At 44.7% G+C, this 23456-nt stretch overlaps 1 protein-coding gene across 1 annotated transcript in view; it reads right to left on the reverse strand.

Annotated features, from left to right (window-relative positions):
* LOC135886594 (adenosine deaminase-like) overlaps nt 1-20797 on the reverse strand; it is a 34640-nt gene extending 13843 nt beyond the window's left edge. Inside the window, exons 1-5 of the mRNA XM_065414353.1 lie at nt 20721-20797; nt 7044-7105; nt 3255-3377; nt 2917-3060; nt 865-980 (exon numbers count right to left, since the gene is read on the reverse strand). Coding sequence (XP_065270425.1) covers nt 865-980; nt 2917-3060; nt 3255-3377; nt 7044-7105; nt 20721-20768 — 493 coding nt within the window. The 5' untranslated portion in view covers nt 20769-20797. The remainder of the gene's footprint in view (nt 1-864; nt 981-2916; nt 3061-3254; nt 3378-7043; nt 7106-20720) is intronic.
* Between the last annotated feature and the right edge of the window lie 2659 nt (nt 20798-23456).

The raw sequence follows: 23456 nt of genomic DNA on the forward strand, positions 1-23456 counted from the left end.
GATGCTGGGAACAGCAATATAGGATACACATTTCCAACCCCTCCTCCCAAAGGAGTCCAGAAATTTGTTTCATTCTCAACTAGGAGCTCAAGTTTCCCTATCTTTCTCATGGAAGGGGATAATACTGAATGAGGTTCCAGTATGGACTGAAGCAGTGTATTTCAAGGGTTTGTTTTGTTTAATACCAGAATTAGAAGAAGGCATATTATATGTGGTATTTCAACATATAACTAATAGTCTCTTCACAAGCAACCTGTCTGCCCGGAATCCCAGGTACAACAAGCAATCTCTTAACCAGGCCACATCTCCTCTAACCCCAGCTGAAGCTGTCCTGCGTCACTCTACCCAGCTCTTGGTTTTTATTTTAAAGCTAGCTGCAGGAAACGGAAGTGAATGACACCCACTCCACTTAACCTCTGTTTTGCACCTCTAAGAGATGCTGCTATCCATCTGATACGCCAGAGCATGTCCCCTACCCCATAAAGTGGCTTTGACTAACCTGAGCACAACTCTAAGCTGGTTAGAAATTGCTTTTTGCAGAAATAGAAAAAACTGAGCTGGCATCCTTCAATCTTGAGACTGGGGCGATGTCAGATTTACCCCTTCCCCGGAGATAAAAGAGCTGGAAATCACTGAGTGGGTATGAAGAGTGGCTTCTCCTCCCTCAGCCTCTCTCTTCCACCAGCACCTACATGGGAAATAGCCATCACCTTCCCACAGCATTGAGACAACATTCAACCCAGAACTGAGCAACTGATGCTTCCCTACTATTTCCCCAAAGGATCTCAATTCAAGGCATTTCACACACCCCCAAAGGGTCAGGAAAGGAGGGAGCAGAGCAGCAGGTGAACTGTAATACATTACTTGGCATATGGCGCATGCAGCATAGAATAGACCTGGCTTTGATGTTGAAATCCCTTTCTCCATCCTGTAATCCCTGATTAACGAGGTGAACCACTTCATCCGGAGTGAGGTCGCCCCTGCGGGAAGAAAACTTCGAAGTTAGCTAGCAAGCTCGTGAGTTTCGGCACACCAGCAATCCCAGAGGAAGAGAAACTACTTCCCGAACGGTAACATCACTGAGCTGGTTGTATTATTGCTGTGGGCCGTTAAATACAGGAGAATCCAAACACTGCCCAACCAATGTGACCACTGGCAAAATGCCAGAAAGCTAAGGGCCACATTTATATATATATAAAAAAAAGAGTATACTGCAGCCACCCTCATGTTGAACACTGGACCAGCCCCCTCAGAGCAAGAGGGAGCATGATCTGCCAGGAACTGTAGTTTCAAGGCCAGATTTACAAAGGTATTTAGGCACCTAGTAGCATTTACAAACGTGTCTAAGCAGGTTAGGCCTCTGACTCCCTTAGGCTCATCTGTGAATCTCCCTTTGCGCCTATGTGCAGCATTAGCCTCCTTTGTAACTGAAGTCCTCAGTGACCATATCTGTTTGGAGGACAAGGGAGGCGGCACTGCTGAGCTGCGTGGGATGCATGTTGGCCAGAGAGACACTTTCACAAACCCCGTGATAGATCACCGTATTTCTTTAAGTAAATGAACCAGTTTGCCAGCTAGGGAAGAGGAACTTTTTTCTTTTCTCTTTTTTTGGCCAGAAAGTCTTATTAAGATGCAGAGCTTTGCACTATCCTGGCAGCAGTGAGCGGAGTGACACAAAAAGCAGCAGAAGCCTCACAGCATGTTTTGTGAGAAATCCCAGAGGTCTCCTTGCAAAGCTCGGTGCTGGTTTAATTGGCGACACACTGTTCTAAAGAGCACAGATGACACAGAAAGATAGACTGAGAGCTACAAGGGCTGCTCCCAAAGACTCAGCCCACTAACTTTGCTGGCAGAAAATGTTACATTTTGGATGGGGGGTTGGGGTGGAGATGTGTATCTGAACTCTGGTGACTTCTTGAAGGGGGAGCAGCTTAAGCCGAAAATCTAACAGCTGTTTCCCACACAGACAAGACAATGCCCCTGGGGCCAGTTGTCCTCAGAAGAGTGCAGCAGATGGAACGGTTACCAGAGGAAGAACATTTTTAGGGAGGGAAGGAAAAGCGTATACATGACTATTACTGCATTCCAGATAGAAATAAAAGGTGTGCTGCCCCCCTCTGGTCCTACATAAACGGGTATTGGATTATACATCAATTATCTGACACCAGTGCTAGACTTCTCCTTGCCTGAGCTGAAAACAACAGTGGGACCTCGCTGATTTGTACGGATGGGGAGATTCATTGCAAGTTTCAGTGAACTCAGTGATTTACCAAGTGGTGAATGAACAATTAAAAAAAGACTGCATCTCAAAATGTACTTGGTTCATTTACTTTGCCTACAGCAGTTTAATTTTGTTTGTAATCCTCAATAGTTAGCATGCTGCAGCATGTTCTGGAAAAAGATAACTGAGACTTCACTACAGCACTCTGCTATTAAACCTTTGAGGAAGTGGGAAGGCAGGAGAAGGAGGGGTTAGTAAAGCACAGATGAAACAGCTTCTAGTATACCATCTTTGTTAAGGCATATGAATGTAACCTAACTTGTGCTTTCCAATGCACCCATATGGATTCAGCTCTACATTTTGTTTAAAAGCATAACTGCACAGATGAAGTGTGCATAATTGCACACACTAATTTCTATGCACAATTATCAAAATTGTGCTTGCTCACTGGGTAAATACCAGCAAGTGTGTCTAATTAGTTAGGTGCCTATACAACTATTGTAATTGCACATGTAAATTAGGCACACAATTATGCATCTAAAACAATGAAAATCTGGCTCTCAAGTTATAAATCCTCCTTATTGTCTGCCGGGAGCAAAACTGTGTTCTCCATTTGCTGGTCAGTGGCTTTCATGGTTCATGCAGATCTCAGTGTATTATGTTGGCACAGTCTTACACTTAATGGATTCACTCACTCTTCTTGGTCCCATGGAACAGGCTGAACTTTGCAGTTGGCTAGGAGGTGAGGGCTGTACCTGACCTCAACATAGATGACACCTTCTTTTGCTTTCATTTCTACAAACTCATAGGCTATTCTTCTCACAGCATCGCGGTCCCCCCTGTAAGGAAAAGAACAGGATTAGTCTGATTTATGAGTTCTCAGAAATCTATGGGCTGCTGATCAACAAGATTGGGGAGAGTGGACCTGCTATGGGTCTGAAGACCATACATGCCCCAAATTGGCAATTCTAGCTTGCAGGTGCCTGAGACCGATGAGAAACTTGCAGTAGTTACCAGGGAATAAGTTACTTACGCAATGGCAGGCATGTAGAAAGAAAACTTTTCTAGAAACTGGGTGAGAGAGAGTGGCTCCGTGTAACTGATATGCTGCAAGAGGTCTTCAACAGTGTCACCAGGGAGCGGAATTCCTCTTTTCCTAGAAATCGATACACATTTCACTGACAAGGATTTGGGTTACACCTTTATTTAGAAACATAGTCCATACTGCTGAACCTGCTTTGAGTCTATTTCTCCACAGAACAGATACAACACAGAAAAAAAGGTACCTCAGTCTTTTCAAAAATGCCTTACATGTGCCTCAGGAGTCCCACCCGGATAAGAGAGGACTCTGATTTCTATCACCAATAACAGACCCAGAACTATCCAAAGAAACTGAGCCAAACAGAACCTTTCTTTTCCTGGTGCCTTGGTACTTCCTAGTCCTGGAAGCATAAATAACAAATTATTTCAAGAAATTTCCAGCCCCAATTATATAGACTCAAGAGCTGCCAAACATTGGACTGCTTATCTGAACTAGTCACTGAACCGTCTCAGGTTTGCCTGTTGCTAGTCTCCAAAAGCCAGTCAATCCTTGACCTTTCTGCTGAGGCTGCCAACAATAGAGAACAATTGTGATGTGGTTTCTCTGATGTGGAAATCTTTACACTGGGAACCAAGGCTGACACCCAACAAGCCCCTCCTCAGAGAAGCCACCAAAGAGCGTCCAGATAGGAAAGCCCATCCATTGCTACCAAAAGTGGGCGGTCTCTGAGCTTGTGAGCTGGAGGGGAAAGGCTCCAGATCTCATTACCGAGGGCTTGGCCTTCTCCAGTTCCAACAGCCAACTACATAAGCTATCTGCAGGAAAACAGCCTGACTGATATTGCTCCTCTGCTCAATGTACAGACTCATTTTATTGCTCTGTGGTGTAGGAAATCTACATTACATTCAGAGTTCAGAGGCAAAGGTAGTTACCACAGATTAAGATTCTGGCACTCAGCATGCGTCATTAATTACTGTTAAGTATTATTCTTTCCACGTTGCCCTTTCCACTCTGATGACACATCGTTTATCCAGTTTAAATGACAGACATCTCCATGCCATGCCCTATCTTGAACACTGCCCTTCCTGAGCCCATGAACAGGCCCTTATCCTATCCTCATTCAAATCCTTCCTGAAGGCCTATCTCTGTCTATGATACACTTAACTACAGTGGGCTGGATGCAGGGTAACTTGGGATCGTCTACACATATAAAGATATAACTAGACTGTGTGGAAGTCAACGTATGCACCATAAAAGGTGGATGAGTGCAGTCAAGCCTGGCAGAATTCAAACCTGTGCTTTTAGGGAGTCTAGGCAGGGATTGCAAACACAAGCTTTAGAGCACCAATGTAGAGTCTCTTTCTCATGTCACTACAACGTTGCATTATTTGGACGTGGTCTATCACCACCCAGCAATTTTGTTTGTTTGCTGTTTGATCTGTACCAAGCAGTTTTCGTGTCATGATCACATGCAGCATTCTATGCTTGGGGCCAGATTTTCAAAGCAGACTCCTAAACTACCCCCACAAAATGCTGCCTTTGCACAAAAACCAGCATGCATTTTTGCTCTACCCTGAACTGAGCACTATATGCTGGAAGACTCCAACTTTATAGTAGATATGAAAATAGCTCCAGTCACCTCCATTTTATACAAGTGTAGGGCAGCCCTGGCTCCTGCCAAGTTGCAAGCACAGTTCCTTCAGGTGGGTGAAGTATGGACACTCCCGACTACAAGAGTCAAGAGAATCCCCAAGGTAACCATACAACCCGATCACCCTACTTGCCATAAGGAAGTAGAAGAGCTCCAGGGAGTTAGATGTGTCAATGAATCCCTCACACATTAGGATACCTATCCATACACTGAAATCTTTAACCCACTCCTTTGCTCCTACAATATGTATAGATGGGTGAAATCAAGAGCAATTCTTACACAACATACCAAAGGGGCCTCCAGCAATTAATGAGCTGGATTTTCTTGATGCACCTTCTGAATATTTATCTTGGCTGCATCGCAGAACCTATTGCCAGTTCTGAAGGCACCTTAACCATGGCCTGAGAAGTAATTTTTTTCCACACAAATATTTTATCAAATCCTCCAATCCATCCATCTTAGATGATGCCACATCTGTTCCATTTTTACTGGAAATTGCTTTCATGGCTAAAGCCCCCTCAACTATGTTGAAGTGTTATTTGTTGGGACATGGGAAAGAACCTGCAAAGGCTGGTTGTTAGATTCAACCTAATCATGATGTTCTTGATAAAGGGATTTCTGCCATACTTAAGAAATCTGGCATTGTTTGCCAATGTCCTTTACCTTTAAATAAACTTTCACACTTGGAAGAAGTTTCATGTTTATCTTGTTTAAAATTATAGAGCCAGGTACTCAAGTTGTTAATTATTTACCTTGCCACTCATCAAGTGTATGTGTCAATTAACCAGAGTTTGCCTCCCCGACAGAGCCCATCTGCTCCTTCTTGCTTAAGCCAGCAATGAAGCCATAGCGCTGAAGATTTTTCTTGGCAATGGGTTACATCTAAAGCGAGGCAATTGTTTTTGCACAGAACCTCCCCCCCCACCCCCGCCAAAAAAAACCCCAAACCAAAACAACCCAACCCCACAGATTCGGTTCGAATTTGGCATACTGAGAATAAAAGTTTCAACTTTTCTTCATTTTGGAATTTCTCTCAATTTTAAACAGATTTTAAAACTTTCAAAATCAAAACCAAACGTTATGGTTGATATGACACAAACCTTTTTTTCAGTTTGGCAAAAATTTCAACATATTTTGGTTTCAGGTCAACCAAAAAACAAAATCTTTTTTCAGACCTGCTCCTGAACCGAATATCTGGTTATTGACACAGCCCTAATTATACCATCAGTCTGGTTTTGAGATGGCAAGGCAGGATCAAACAGAAAATTTACACTGAGTGCTAAGAGAGAAAACCCCTGCTGCAAACACAAATACTAGCATTAATAGTATGGCAAGTACAACTGACCCAGCCAATTGCTTTCTGCAGACCAGGGATTGGCAGTCAACTACAAGAGACAGCCAGTGACAATGCTGATGCACTAGGGTTGTTTGCACTTTGCAGAACTCTTGCAGTTATTAATGAGACCGGACACTGCACTGTTTCAATGGATATATTTAGAAATGGACTCATAACTCATTCTTTCTAAATCTGTTTTTAAGCCTGACCACAAAATCTGTTTCCTCATCTAACCTGCTCATGTTGTTGTCTATAACTCTGCTTGGTTTGTGGCTTGTGAGCATAAGGAGAGGGGCACTAGGTCACTGTTTGGTTACATATTTGACACCAATTCAGTCCAGTTTCCCTACTATCCTATTAGAAAGTGGACAGTTCTGTGCATCATGTACTCAGTCACAGTGCTGGTCTACACTCTGACTAGGACCACACTCGTGACAGCCGTTCGTTGTTTGCACACTTCAAGCAGAGTGTCCTGGATGGGCATGGACAGAGAACTTTTTGTCTGAGAATTGGGATGTCAGAACCAGTGGTGGGGATATACAGTGATCTATAGGACAGTTTCATTGGCAGGGCTTAATAAACAAAAAAATCCTTGTCTTTGTCAGAGAGAATCTTGCTAATAGAAAGCTATAATTACGTTTATACATCCTAACACGGGACTAATCAGCAAGGACAGGGCCAAATTCTAAGAATTTTCCTTTTTACACGGAGGTGCCTCTGTTCAGGAAATCTTTTCAAATCAAAGTACCCAGATAAACACACTGAAACAAATTGTTATTTTTAAACAACTCACTTGCCAAAGTATAAGATTGTTTCTGGCTTAATGGCTCCATCCAGGTGGACATGAAGTTCTACCTGTAAAAAAAGAGAGAGACAAATAACGTTCATATAACTGTGAAAGTAATCTCTGGATCAGAAGATGCTACAAATACAGCCAGTGTGGTGGAGTCACAAGATGGGAGCTAAAAGAGAGAACTTAGAAAGCTACACAATATAGAAAAGATACTTGATAAGGTTATTTATTGAATGTCTGAAAATTGACAGAATTGGATTCATTGTTCTTCCCGGAAGTCACATTTTTAACATTCCTTTACACGCAAACTTTGTTTCCAGCAACCTTTACACTGCTCAGGAAATTGTCCTACTCATACTTGGTCCCCCAATATGTAGGGGCGGGAAGTGACATTTGCTTCTATCCTGCTCTATCTTGATATTCATAATCTCTTAAACCCGTAGCCCTCATCCGTTCAAGACTACTGTACCCTTTCAGGAGTCTGATTTGTCTTGTGTACCCTCAAGTTTCACCTCACTTAAAAACTACTTGCTTACAAAATCAAATATAAATATACGAAAGTGTCACAGTACACTATTACTGAAAAATTGCTTACTTTTTCATTTTTTACCATATAAATATAAAATAAATTAATTGGAATATAAATATTGTACTTACAATTCAGTGTACAGTGTATATAGAGTAGTATAAATAAGTCATTCTCTGTATGAAATTTTAATTTGTACTGACTTTGCCAGTGCTTTTTATGTAGCCTGTTGAAAAACTAAGCAAATATCTAGATGAGTTGATGTACCCCCGGCAGACCTCTGTGCACCCCCAGGGATACATGTACCCCTGCTTGAGAACCATTGTCTTAAATGCTGACTAATCCTGATTTCTGCTCGCTGAGAATGCCTTTCCATAAGCACCTCAGTTTCTCAACCAAAAGCTACTCTTGCTTTGATCACGTTTCAAAATGGTGTTTTAGTTTAGGCCCATTACATGTGAGACAATAGCCCAAATCACTTTAATTCTAAACCCCTGCTTGCCACACATTTTCAGAGAGAGAAATAATTATTGCCAGGAGCAAGACCTCTTGGAAGATGAAAGACTGGTACCTTTTCAACATTTGGTGGATGTTGCAAATTATTTAGGAGAAAGTTGGTAAACATGATTTGGAAAGCACAAAGTTAAGAGGAAAAAACCTTAATGATAAGATATTTAAGCAATATTTTGTGTGTGCAAATACAATTGTTCTGGGAACACTGGGAGAGAATGAGACTTGAGAACTTCTTCCCATTTTCCTTTGCAAGTCCATCACAATTATCGAGGAAGAATGGGATGAGATATTGTAATTAACTCCAGGCATGTGGAGAGGAGAGAGGCACAGCTTACATCTTTCTTTATAATAACTGTTCAGTGTCAACATACCAGTGCTTGGAAGCAAATGTAAACAAAGACTCTTCTGCACCATGGGCCTCCCACGGAGGCTGTTTCCCATATCTCCTGGGATCAAGTTCTCCAAAACTGACTTTTTGGAAAGTGAAAAGCATTGAACAGATTCATTTTATTGAAGATGTTGCCACATTTACTAAGTCGTTAAGGGAAATTTCTCATCTTGTTGACTTGCACTGATGGGAGCTGTGCACGCAATTCTCTGCAATCTTAAGGAGAAAACGCCCCTCAGTTGTTTTTAAAATGTTATCCAGACCAAATGAATCATTTTTTAAAAATTCACAACAGGCATTCAGCATGGAGATAAGTGAGGATAGTCATAGTATGAAGAGCACAAGACCTTGGTTATTACATGTATATTGTTGTCCAGGTCTTTCTGACAACTGCATGGATTGCAATGTACCTACCTTGAAACAAACAAAGAGACTCTCCTATGAGTAGAGACTTAAGAGATCTGGACTGTTCAGTTAGAGAAAAGATGAATAAGTAGTGACTTAAGAAAGACAAACAAAATAATGAATGGGACAGAGAAGGTAAATGAGGCACACCTGTTCGCTAGTTATCAATAGGAGAGTTGAGGACATTCAAAGACATTTTAAAGGCAATAAATTTAAGACTTAGAATAAAAAAAATTTAATGCAATGCAAATTTAACCTGTCGAACTCATGCTACAAGATATTGAACTCAAGAACTTAATAGGATTCAAAAAAAGACTGGACATTTATGTTGATAATGAGAATACCCACAGTTACATTAAATTCCATAAAAAAAGGAAGAGGTATAAATCCTCTTGGCGTTAGAGCATATGCCAACCAATAACTGACAGGAGTTAGAAAGAAACTACCCCTACAGACACGTTATTCCTTAATCATTCCTTAACTGTCCACTTCAGGTTTACTTCTGACACAGCCGGTACTGAGCAAAGTAAAAAACAAGAACTCAACTAGCTGGACTACTAGTCCGATCTGGTAATTCCTGCTACTCTGGGTCAAAGTAGTAGGTTTTGGAGTTTGCTCTGCTCATGCCCGTCCTACTGTCTTTCAGGAGTTCCAAATTTGTGGGCCAGTCACTGAGAAAGAGGTGCCTCCTGCATATAGGAGTTGCCACCTGTCCAGGTTTTCCCAAGATTGTCCCTTTTTTGAGGTAGCTGTCCTGGGAAATCGCTAAGAGTGCTCGATATGCACTGCCAGCTGTCCAGTTTTGTGGGCTAAGGATCATCCCGGATGTCCCATTTTTTTTCCACCTCAGAGGTGGCTACCCTACCTGCACATAAATCTAATGCAAGGTCCACAGTCCCATTGGAACATGCCATTGCAGCAAGCCACAGTCACATGGAGAGCTTTGAGTGAGACTAAAACTTGGCATTTGAGCCAGTATTACATAAGGAGCCTGGGCAGACAGCAAAAACATTGGAATGATGGACTCTTGGTGGCCTGAGATGCTGGACAAACAGACTGCTCCATTCAAAACCAACTGGAGCTTTCAGTTATAGTCATCAAGCCTAGGTGTCATGCATATATAACAACTATGGCTAAGTACAAAGCATTATACATCATGGCTAAGGCTACATTTTAGTCACAGGTATTTTTAGTAAAGGTCATCAACAGGTCACAGGCAGTAAACAAAAATTCATGGCCCATGACCTGTCCATGAATTGTACTATATACCCCTGACTAAAACTTGGGCCGGGGGGAGGCTGCTAGTGCTGGGGAGGAGGCGGCCCACGACCCCAGCTGGTGCTGGGGGGGGAGGGCTGGCGGTGGTGTGCGGCCTGGGACCCTTGCTGGTGCTGAGGGTATAGTAGGCTCCCTACCTGGCTCTGTGCAGCTCCCCTGAAGCAGCCAGCATATCCTTGCAGCCTCAGGATTACAAGCAATGCTTTTCTCTCTGCCCCGATTTGCAAACCCCTGAATGGGACTGGATCTAGTTACCTGAAATACCACCTCTCCAAAGACAGCTTTGTTCCACTAGATCAATGAAACCGTCGACCAACAGGAGACTCATGACTTCAGGAGGCAGAACTTTCATAGGAGCCAAACCAAGACTATGGAACTCACTGCCACATGACATGAAATTGAGCACTAGCCTCACAGCATTCAGATCTAAATACACTACAAACCTTTTTATTTCGACAGAGCTTTTCAGCAATAGCTCTCTCTCGTGTTCTGGCACTCATGCTTCTTTCATTTACTCTTTTAAAACACATACACACAACCTCTGCCAGCAGGCTTGGAAGAGATATCGTTTTTTTATTCTAGGGAGGCATTCAGTTGCTATGGAGATAGATGCAAATACAAAAACCCATATAGACAAGGTCAAAACTTGGTCATTCACAGGCATGAGATTTTTACCCATACATGAATTATATGGTTCTAGTAATTAGGACAAGGCTACCCGAGTGGGACCCAGAATGGAATCAGCTGTGGGGGAAGATGGGGAGCAGAGGACAAGGGAAGCAATAGAAGGAGAGAGGTAGCAGCAGGGAAGAAGGGATGGGAGTCAAGGTGGAAGAAGTTAGCAAGAGGGACAGGAGTGAAGGATGTGGATGGAAGAAAGTGCAGCAGCAGGAGGGAGCTGTAGACCATGCAGAGCACAAAGTGATACAGGTCCTGGATCCGTCCTCCTCAAAATGTAAAAACCTGGCAAATTTTGAATTCTTGGGCTCCAATTCCATACAATGACTGAGGCGTCACTCCTTGGGGGTTTTGGTGACCGCACAACCCTTTGATAGAATTATAGGCTTGAGGCTCATGATCCATATTTATTCCACATTGGGCCATGTACAAAATCCTAGCAACGTGCAGCTACATGTTCCTACCTCATCTCAAACATTTCCTGCAAAAGCGACCCACAAGTACAGTACTTTAAAGGAATCTACTTAATGTTGCTGTCACCTCCATGAAATTGTGGGCCATCTGCCTCTACCCTCTGTTGCTATCGTAAACAAGACACTTGTAAACTGCAGCAGGAAAGTAACAAGGTTCCACTCCATGTCTCCAGGAGACGGTTCTCTCCCCCTCAAATAGCTTGCGATAAAACAGGGATAATGAAATTGGACGAGGAGCGTCTGAGCAACTCCACCCAAGGTAGCGTGCAGCTTGCAAGGAAAATGCCCAGCACCTTCAGGTTCCCAGGGCTGCAAGGAGCTACCCAAAGCTGCCTGGAGCCTTTTCTATCCAAATGAAATGGACAAGTAGGGAACTGGATAAGCACAGGACTTTTCACATTGTTTATCATGGCTGGTCGCATCTTTGTTTCACTCTGCCTCCTTAGGACTGGGAAGATGTACAGGGGGTTTTTATTTTGGGGGGACACCATTCCCTTTCCCAGAAACTCTTCTGCCAGATGCTGTTGGTTCTTGAGGACGTGGATGACCATTACAAAGATCTAGCTCTTCTTCCACCCTATGCAGTCCAAACATCCAGTGATGTCTCATCCACCATCACCACTGCTGGGGAACTTGGCCCTCATCCACTGGGTCCATCGATGGCTCTCGCTCATTACTCTGAGCGGGGTCCCTTATCAGGTACTACTTCAAACTTTCCATTGAAGGGCAAAGGGGTGCACACATTGACACCACCTGGCACCGCCTGCAGGGCCACCCCAGAGATTTGTGGATTCATAGGATTGAGCCAGATCTGGGAACTTCGCTACATGATGCCTGGTGCGACACAATCAACCATGGTCATTCTGGCTGGCACATTGGTCCTCAGTAGACTAGGCACGTTTGGGAAAATCATCAACATATGCAGGGGTCGTGAACTTATTTTAGATCAATGAGTTCTCCAACAACTAAGGACTTAGATAAATCAGCTTTCACTGAACTACATCTCAACACAGAGAAGTGCAAATAAGCTAAAGCAAGCAGAGAACAAAGGAATATTTATATTATATCCTTAGAGGGGCCAGAACAGTGAGAGATGGGAGAGGCCTATGCTCTCAAGTACATTGCTAGGACAGAGGAAACAGCTACAAAATGATATAATACTAGTAAGGCCTTGCAGTTTGGACTAAGTTATAATTGTGCTGCAGATCAACCAATTCTCTATCAGGTTTTTGCCTGTTGCGCAATGTTCCCCCTGAAAGATCCCTTCCATCTGGCCTCCTCGCATAGGAGTGCCAAACAGTCTAAGGCTCCCTTGGCTGGAAGCAAGCTACATCTGCACTGGCAGAAGACAATGGAAGGGATGACTGTGCTTGTTGGTTTATAAAACTAACTCCACAGTGGGCCAAATCAGATTAAGCTGTCTCTTGACTTCGTGTTAACTCTTTCAGAGCTGCTTGACAAATGGTGACCTACTGCTCAGTCCATGGGGCATCATCAGTGTTGTGACCAGCAACATGCTCTTCAAGCCATCTTTAGAGATGGCTGAGTAGATGGGACATGAGGTGCACTTGCTTCCCTTCCGGAGATCTGGCTTCAAATCCTATTTGTGCCCTAGCGGAGAGTGAATTTGTTGATCGTCAGCTGGTTGGTCCATGTCAAAAATCCACTTTGCAAACTGTCACAATATTCAAGTCTTGTTGAGAAGAGAGGTCCAAGACTGGACTAGCTGATGCAATACTGAAGGTCAAGAGGTGTAAGCATGCACAGTGCAGGTACCCAGCATACCTGGCTCTCAACAGGGCCACTTGCCCTTCACTTACACAATCAGTAAATTCACAGATGGCTTTTAAAAAAAGGCCATCAGATATGGTGACCCAGAAAGGTATATGTCACCAGGCCCAAATGCTAGAGTGTTTACTCATTCTGTTTTAAGGCCTGCTTTTCCTTTTCACTTAGACCAAAGTTAGGGAAAGTTCCATGGAAGTTAATACATAGGGGGGTAAATACCTGGAAGGGTGAAGAGCTATTTAAGCTAAAGAACAGCGGCAGCAGAAGAACAAATGGATATGAACTAGCCATGAACAAAGTCAAGCTGGAAAGTAGAGGAAGGTTTCTAATCAGAGGGATGAGGTTCTGGAACAATGTCCCAATAGGAGTGGTGGGGGCAAACAACTTAATTAGTTTTGAGAGAGAGCTGGACAAATTTATGAGTGTGACTGTATGACGGTGTTGCTTGTGATGGTAGGAGGCAGGGCTCAGCAGCTCCGGTGCTAACTTCCAGTTTATGTCACTAAATGCTCATGCTCCAGGGTTTCAGCTGGCCACCTGCAGGGGTCAGGAAGGGATTCCAAGTGTATTCTGGGGTGAGGGACTGGGGTTTAAATCTCCTTCCTTAGAAGCATCAGGGATGGCCATAACTGGAATGGGACATTGGACAGAGTGGGCCAGGGCTTTGAGGTGGCACCAAGCATTCTCTCTCTGAGATGCTTAGCTGCTTGGATCTTGCTCACATGCTCAGAGTCTAACTGATCACCACATGTGTAGTCTGGAAGGAGTTTTCCCCCCACGTCCGACAGGCACTGACTGTGGGGTGGGGGGGTCGCCTTCCTCGGTGGCATATGGGTGCAGGTCACTTGTCAGGATTATCTTGGTATATCTCACTTAATTTCCCTGCCACTGCAGAGGCCTCAGTCCCTCCTATTGTCTGCCTGTGGCCATGGGCGGCAGGTAAAGTAGGCTAGGGAAGGCCCTGCCTTCCCTGGCACTGCCGCCTCCTCCACTCCACACACACACACACCCAGGTCCCCGCTGCTCGCCACGTCCCTCCTCCTCCTCCGGATGGGGGAATGAGGAAGGACGCGGAGAGCCAGCAGTCAGTGGACTGAGGAGGCTCAGCCAGGCACTGGGGCCGGCAGCTTGGCCGGGGGGGGCAAGTCCTTGAGAGGCCAAGGAGCTGGCACTTGGGGGCCAGTGGCTCAGCCTCGCCCAACTCTGGGAGGGCAGGGGGGGAGGGGCGGCGCCTCGGCCTGGCAGGCACTTGGGGGCCAGCAGCTCGGTTCGGCGCTCAGGGAGGCTGGCAGCTTGGCCCGGTGCTGGGGCTGACCAGGAGCTCGGCCCGGCACTGGGGGAGGCCAGGCTCTGGCGGGATGGGGGGGGAGGAGGGCGCCCGGCGGCTCGGGACATTGGGCTGGGGGGGGGTGGCAGCTCGGCCCGATGTGCCTGGGGCAGGCGGGCCGGCCAGTGCTCCTCCAGTCGTGGGGGCCCCTCAGAGTCAGGGCTTCTCCTTTTAGGGGTGGGATAGGGGTTTCGGGAATCCGGCGTGCGGGTCCTTGGGCGGAAGGGGCAGGGCCGGCAGGCTAGCCTCCCCAAAGTGGGGTTCTCCCATGCTTGTGGCTTATAATAGTAGAGACTGTTCTGGGCTACAATGCTTTGGTCTAACGTTGGTTGTTGGGTTTGGTGTGCAGGCGCTGGGTGGTGTTGGTGGCCTGTGATATCTATGCAGGAGTTTGGAGTAAATGATCTGGTGATCCCTTCTAGCCTTAAGATCTATTACTCTAATACTGATTTTTAATAACTGTGTAACTTCATTTATTTCAATGGTGTTACTCCTAATTTTGCGTAAATTAAAGGGGAATGAGGCACTATCAACCTTTCCCCTAACAATTTGATTTTCAGTGTTTCCTTAATTCAATCAATGGTTGATTTGATCAAAATCTAAGGATCCAAATAATTTTTATTAATGGTCACACAACTCCACCCATTATGCTGATCAATTCAGGCAGGTATTAACAGATAACCCAGTCAATGACTGTTTAATAATTAAAAAGGCCTTTAATTATCAGTGACTTTGCTCAGGTGAATGTATCAGCACATCATTATCAGCATTTTCTAAACCACCATATATTAACATGGACAATAACTGGAAACTACAGTCATTGCATGCTGTATCCGTTGACTCATTCCGTTATTGAATAACTTTGAAAACTTCAAGTAGAAAAAATTAAGAAAGGTCAAAATTCAGCATGTGGTAGGAGGAAGGATGACCTGTACCCGTGAATATCCACTGTCTGTGAAGCCAAGGTAGTGATCTGAAAAACGAAATCAAACTTTGAAGCTGCATGATAACATCATCTGCCCATTCTTGTTTTTTTCCAGTAAACATTACTTTGTCCCTATGTCAAAAGGCTTTTAGCAAATGAGAAAATTCTGGGAAGTCACAAAAATCTCTCTGTCATAGAAAATACCCATCCAGCTTGCAGCCTGTTGATTCCAGGACAGTGACTAAGCATGTGCAATATCTAGCACTAAACTTATCAATTCATTCCCAAAAAGCAATTCCCCTATTTAGCATATCATACACACACTGGAAGAAAACAGTCATCTTGTTTGGATACTACTATTTATAAATGGAAGCTCACCCAAAACTATCTAATATCAAGACAGTGGTGAAATTGCTGTGGAAATGGCATCTAGATGTAGTCGCTAGAAGAAAGCTGCCTGTCAGGGGTTGTTAAAATCATCGGTATTAGAAATGTGAGCTCTTGACAGGAAGGTTACAGAAAATGCTGTTGATGAGACAGACGCCACATACTGCTTTCTCATCTCTCCTCTGTTACTTCGTGCTGGGTGTCTGTCACCATTAAAAAAAGGCCCATCACACACATTGAACCTTGGAGGGTTCAGAGTAACACCTGCCCTACATTAGAAGTGCCTCGGATTTATTAGGTGATGATAACTCAACTGCAATGCTACACGGTCTGTGCCACAACTGAGCAGAGGCAATCTGGGTTCACTAACTGATTTAGGATCTGGAAAAGTTATGCAAAGCATGACTTGGCTACCTATCAGAATCCAAATTGCACAGCATTTTTGTTCCTGGATCATATCTTATCTTTACTATCTCCTGCTACTCCACTGATTTAACAGTCAGTGAGATGCATAAACGAGAGAAGCTGTCATTTATGCTTCAGATGGCAAAAAATTAAAGTAATCACTGTGGGTCAATTTCTGCTTTTAATGGCACTGATGAAATGTCACTGATTCTCTGGAGTGCCATCACTGTAACTCCAAGTAGGATTTGGTCCCTAACATCCAAGGACGGCTGGGGTTTGACGGCATGGCTGTAAAGAGGCATCTCCCACTGGAGATGGAACACACATTACTGGAATAAAACATGCATAAGAATACCTGTGTACAGACTTTTATAAGTAGCTGTACTTTTCTGATGTCAGCTCAAGCTAAGAGGAGAAAAAACTCAGAATGAAAGAACACGAACCTTGTAAGCATCTAGAGGAAAATGGGATGATAAATAATGACCACCATGGATTTATCAAAAACAAATCATGCCAGACCAATCTAATTTCCTTCTTTCACAGGATTACGGGCCTAGTGGATGGGAGGAAGCAGCAGATGTGATATATCTTGATTTTAGTAAGGCTTTTGATATAGTCCCACGTTACTCTCATCAACAAACTAGGGAAATGTGGTCTAGAGGAAATTACTATAATATGGGTGCACAACTGATTGAAAAACAGTACTCAAAAAGTAGTGCCTGCAGGGGTCTGTATTAGGTCTGGTACTATTCAACATTTTTATTAATGACTTGGATAACAGAGTGAAGAGTAGGCTTATAACATTTGAGGATGACACCAAGATGGCAGGGGTTGCTAGTAAACTGGAAGGCAGGATTAGAATTCAAAATGACCTTGACAAATTGGAGAACTGATCTGAAATCAAAAAGATGAAATTCGATAAAGGCAAGCGCAAAGCACTACACTTAGGGAGGAAAAAATCAAATGGGAAACAACAACTGACCAGGTGCTGAAAAGGATCTGGAGATTATAATGGATCACAAATTGAATACGAGATATAATGTGATGCAGTTGCAAAAAAGGCTAATAGAATTCTGTGGTGTATTACCAGGAGCGTCACATGTAAAATATTGGAGGTAATTGGCCTGCTCTATTCGGCACTGGTGAGGCCTCAGTTGGAGTACCGTGTCCAGTTTTGGACACCAATTTTAAGACAGACATGGACAAATTAGAGAGTGTCCACAGGAGAGCAACAAAAATGATAAAAGATTTAGAAAGCCTGACTTATGAGGAAAGGTTAAAAAAAACTAAGCATGTTCAGTCTTGAGAAAAGAAGGAGGAGGGGGGTACCTGATAGTCTTCAAACCTGTTAAGGGCGGTTATAAAGAGATCAGTGATCTATTGTCCTCCATGTCCTCTGAAAGTAGGACAAGAAGTAATCAGTTTAACCTGAACCAAGGGAGATTTAGGGTAGATATAAGGAAAAGCTTTCTAACTATAAGGATAGTTAAATACTGGAATAGACTTCCAAGGGAGTTGTTGAATCGCCATCATTGGTGGTTTTTAAGAACATGTTAGATAAACATCTGCCATGGGTGGCCTAGATATACTCGGTCCTGCCTCAGGGTAGGGGACTGGACTAGATGAGCTCTTGAGCTCCCTTCCAGTCCTACATTTCTATGATTTCTCAGGAACTGAAAAAGAATAGAGGCATTTTCAGCTGTTTGAAATTTTAATGAGCTGGCAGATGTTTATCTTTTACTTAACCTCCCACTGTAAGGAAAAATCAGGAAGATGGCTCAATAATGTGATGTCTCACATCCGCTCTCTTTCTTCCTCTTCTCTTCTTCCTTTTAGTTGAGGATAACTAGCCATAGACCGAGAATTAGCTGCCACCCACTTAGATGAAGTTCCTGTTGAAAGCTGAATTCTGTCCTACCAGCAGCAACCAAAGTAAACGAAAGATTGAAGTGAGTCAAACATGGAAAGAGAGAGCCAGATTCTGATATCACTTATGCCAGGTTTGCACCACAGTAACTGAGATCAGAAGCTAGCCAAGAGGTGGCTTCTTTGGTCACGTTCTCTGCAAGAGACCAAGGATATGAAACCAAGCATCTATTTTCTATTCTTCTCTCTCTCCTTCTTTATGTTTTCTGTCCAAGTATAAACACAATGAACACCATGATTTGTGTAAGTAAAGTGAAACCTATGACCTTGCTTCAGATGTATTTGTACTGCAAATGGCTAAGTGAAATACCAGAGTACATTTTACAGCTGTGATCTGTGTGGTGTCTTTGGGCAGACAGAATATCTTCACCACCAAAGAACTGAACAAAACATACGGAAAAAAAAAATCTGAAACAGAAAGCCTGTTACAATGAGGGTTCTAAGAAAACAAAAACCACACTATAACCCAAAGCCACTGCATCCTTAGTACATATCCCAAAATCCTATCAACATGTGATTATCAGCACACTGTCACTGAAGCTAATATATAAATAAATAAATAAATAAATAAATAAATAAATAAGTAAGTAAGTAAGTATAAGCTCCCAGTTTGATTTTTTCTAACAATGGACTACTCCGCCACTAGAGGTCCTCCAGAAAGCCTAAGTTTTAGATAATAAGCTATTAAGGAAAGTGGTGTGTGCACATGTGTGTGTAGTGACCTTTGTTTTTCATTAAAGGAGACACACTGAGATCAGCTTAGAACCTATGCTTATTTCTGAACAGTTTAATTTCAAACATATTGCACTTTACACAAAAGATGTATTTATCTAAATTCAATAAGACCAAGCAAACTTTTTGGTGTATGTTCATCTAACACAGAATGTAAATTATTCTTTCAATGTCCTGCAAGCAGAACATTCTATAATATCCTTTGTTTTAAATGGTGGTTATAAAGGTGATTGGAGGCTGGATGACTCAGGGAATTGATAATATACACAGCATTTCATCTATAGATCAATGACTCTGATGGAACTCATACTGATAGTGACTAAAAGGTATCATCTAACAGTTATTTTGTGGCCTCCGTCCGGATCAAAGCAGACAGGTATCCACCCAAAAATACTACCACTAGTTGCCCCCTTCATTGGCAGTAGCAGCAGGAGCATCCAAGAGGCAAAGGACCACATGCATCATGTAGACTGAACTCTCCTCTGCTCCTAATGGGGGAATTCCGGGTCAGCATTGAGCTACAATGGCAGGATAGCTTGGAGGGATCTTGCACTGCTGCTGCCCATGCTGTATCCCTGGTCTGCCAATAAACAGGACTTCATACTCCATGACCATCAATTTGACACCTTTTTCCAGCACTGATTTCACTAGGAGGCTTAATGGGTATATCATAAACTTGGGTAATCAACAAAGATAATCTTCCAGGTCATTCCTAGAAGGTCATCTTTCTTGTCTGCTTTTCCTGCTTGCTCAGATTAACAGAAGGTTTAAATCTCAGTCTCTTAGACCTTTTTCCAATATGGAAATTAGTTCTAAAATTGCAAAATTTATCAATATGTTGTGATTTTTAGTTGTCTGGAGTGAGTCTAATCATCCCTTGCCCTCCAGTCTTGGATGGTGGGGAGGGGAGAGACAGGATGGATGGATACAACAGACCATGAGCTAAACTTCAAAATCTTACCCCTCACATCATTTTCTTTATAGGCTAGCTTGTGCTGCTAGATACTTTTCACTTCACTGCTTGTATTGTTATCAACTCTATATACTGACAGTACTGCTAGGATATATTTTCTGGTGACTGCAGTGAAAGGATTTCATCAATTTCTAGCTCATTTAGTGCTTGGTTTTTTTAATGGTTTATTTTTGCATTAACAATCTTTTTATATGTTGCTTATTTTCCTAAGCTTTGGCTACCCACAAACATCACTCACTGCTATCAAAAGGCATCAACAACTGGTGCCGCTGTAGTTGGAAACTACAAACACTTGCAGTTACACTGTGTTAGTGCTGTGTCAGCGACTCTCTCAGCAGCAACAGGTATTGCAGTTCTGCTGTCACAGACCAGGCTTCCTCCTACAGTTCCTTTAGGGTAAGAACCGGACAGCGTCTTCCTGTATGTATAGACAGCGCTTAGCCCAATGTGGGTGTTGCTATCCGCAGTAAAAATAGTAAGTCAGCAGGATGAGCAAGAGAAAGTGGAAGCAACAGAACACAAACACTTACCAGCATAATGGGTCGATTCTGGCTGGCAAAGTCACCCAAGGTAAATACAAGCCCGACTCCGCACAATGGCCCTTCCCGTGCGGTGCAGCTGGGACTCCCCCGCGTTCCGCGTGTCCCCGGGAGACCTGGGTGGGCTCGCGCCGCCCGCCAGCCCCGCGCGCCAGCCGCTGGGGCTCGAGGCTGGGCCGGCGGGGGTAGTGGCCACAAATCTGGCTCTAGGCAGGGCCCCCGCACTGCCGGGGGGGGGGCAGGCACGTGCCAGGGTAAGGGGAGCCTGCCCCATCGCGGAGCCGCCCGCCCAGGGAAGGGTCGCAGCCCCCGGCTCGGACCCAGGAACATCCACAGCAGGGGGGAGGCAGCCGGCTCAGAGCCGCGGCTCCCGAGCTCGCTGCCCGGCCCGGCGGTGCTGACCCACTCGCTCACCTTGGGCAGGTCGAAGGCGGACGGCCTCTGCCCCGCGTCCCGCTCCATCCTGCAGCCGCTGCTTCCCTCCAGCCCGCTCTACTGGCGGGACATCGGGGCTGCCGGGACTTTGGAGCCCGGCCCCGCCCAGCTCTCGCGCCGGCCCCGCCTCGCTGGCAGCCGCCCGCGCCCTTTCCGCGGGGCCCAGCTCGCGGCTCCCCGCAACCTGAGACCCTCCGCCCCGTGGCTGCTCCGCTAGGGCGGGGAATCCCTGCCCCCAGACCCCGCGCCCCTCTGCAACCAGGGGCTCCCCCACGAACCTCCCTTGCAAGCAGCTTCCTCCTCTCTCCCCCAAAGACCCCGGGCCCCTCGGATCCCCTGCAACCCCCCACTCATGTAAGTGCTATTTACTGCAAGTGTTGAAGATTTGGGCCTTTGGTTAGCAGCCAAAGCACCCTGGAATTATTAATGGAATTCAGCTCTAAAAACAAAGATATCTACCACTTCAGCTGAAGGTGAAGCTCCATCCGCTGCCATGTGACCATTCATTTAACTCTGAATTACAGAGATGATGTTTAAAATTGAAGCTCCTTGTCCCTCAGTAGATAGAGTGTGCCGGCTCAGTTATCAAAACCTGGTATTGATGTGTTTCCAGTTGCTACAGAAAACCTCAAACTGGTTGCCCCATATTTGTTTTTGTCTTTTACCCCATAACATCAAGGGCAGGGACCTTGTCAGGCACTTACTATTAATAGTAATAATGAGGTTGCAGCCCGAACAGGGGTTTTTTTGGTCCGGAGTTGCTGTGTGTCTTTTAGTGGAAGATGGTGAGGTCTCTTTTGGGCTGGCATCTTATTGTTCCCTGCCAGCCATGCTTTACTGCTAAATAAACATAACTCTAGACTCTTCGGGCCAGATTTTTAAAGATATATAGGCACCTAAAAATAAGCACCCAGTAGGATTTGAAATAAATGGGAATTAGGCATCTAGGCCAGTGTTTATCTGCAAGCCAGATATAGTATGGCAGTAGTACTGAGAGCTTCCTCACAATGGACAGTAAATCCACAGCCTAACACACTGAAATCCTTCAGTGGGTACATCTACTCCAGCTGGAAGGTGTAATTTCCATCTTGAGGCGACAGATCCATGCTAACTCTGATAGAGCTAATGTGCTAAAAAGAGCAGCATCGCTGAGACTTTGCGAGCAGCCGGAGAGACTAGCTTTCCTGAGTATCTACCTAAGGTTTCAGAAGGGATCACAGTCGGGGTGGATAGCCCATCCTGCCTCGGCTACACTTCTATTTTTAGTGCACAAGCTCCATCAGAGTTGGTACAAGTACGTCTCCCTGAGCTGGAAATTACATCTTTCAGCTCCAGTGTAGATGTACCCTCAGCTTTGTCTCATGGCCCTTTCAGTCCTGGGCTTCTCTGTTGAGACTGCCCACAAAAGGGCCCACGGTTTTCTTGCACTCTTACCATTCTCTGCTCTCCTATCTCCTATGTCCTGAGATTTTTCCAGCTCTACCTTGGGACCTGTCCCAAGTTCTGCTCCTCTAGTCCCCGGATCTATCTTTCTTTCTTTCTTTCTCCTCATTGGAAACACTACATTTAACATTTACAACAGGTTGAAATTGAGATAACAAATTAGCTCATAAAACTGGGTTTTTATCTCCCACAGTGATTTTGCTTCCAACCTTGGGCTGATGTGCTCACACTCTCTTAATCTATTCTTAACCCCAAAAGGGCTATTAAATTGTTTAAACTCACTAACAACCCTTGCTTATCACCCTTCCCTGTCTTTGGACTCCACTGCAAAATAATTCAGTTTCACAATCTGTCATTGGACCTTTCTCACACACCTGTTTTTATCACCTCAAAACTGGAGTTCAGAGTTCTAGATCCACCATAGTTCTAGCTTCTCACTTTGCTCACCCACCATGTTCATGGACTTTGGAACATTCTCTCTCTTGTGCAGCTCCTTTGCTTCATTTCCTCCTCACCAGAAGTGGCTGGCTCCAGCTTTCTAACTGCTGGCTTCTGTTGTCAGACACCTGCAGTCACTGAGTAAACTGACAGGTCAGAACTCCAATCTGATTCTCCCCTTGTGGGGGCAGGACCTTCAAACAGCCTCTAACTCAGGGGTCGGCAACGTTTGGCACACAGCTCGCCAGGGTAAGCACCCTGGCGGGCCGGGCCAATTTATTTACCTGCTGACGCGGCAGGTTCGGCCGATCGCGGCCCCCACTGGCCGCGGTTCGCCGTCCCGGGCCAATGGGGGCAGCGGGAAGCCGCGGCCAGCACATCCCTCACCCGCGCCGCTTCTCGCCGCCCCCATTGGCCCGGGACGGCGAACCGCGGCCAGTGGGGGCCGCGATCAGCCGAACCTGCCGCGTCAGCAGGTAAATAAACTGGCCCGGCCTGCCAGGGTGCTTACCCTGGCGAGCCGCGTGCCAAACGTTGCCAACCCCTGCTCTAACTTCTTCTTGGTCCTCTAGAATTTAGTTAAACTGTGGCAAACTTCTATGCGGACACTCTTCAATCAATGCAAACCTGGCTTATATCAATTTGGCTTAAGTCTATTCTATACTGAAATAAGCTAAATTGATATAAATCAGGTTTAAACTGAGTTAAGAGTGCCCTCACAGGGGTATGGACCAGATTAGTTAAATTAGTTTTAAAACACACATCTTTAGTTAAGCTGCTGCAACTTTGTGTTTAGACAACACCTGAGTCTCAGATGTGAAATACCTGCAACCC

The sequence above is a fragment of the Emys orbicularis genome, chromosome 12, assembly GCF_028017835.1.
Source record: "Emys orbicularis isolate rEmyOrb1 chromosome 12, rEmyOrb1.hap1, whole genome shotgun sequence".
Taxonomy (NCBI): Eukaryota; Metazoa; Chordata; order Testudines; family Emydidae; genus Emys; species Emys orbicularis.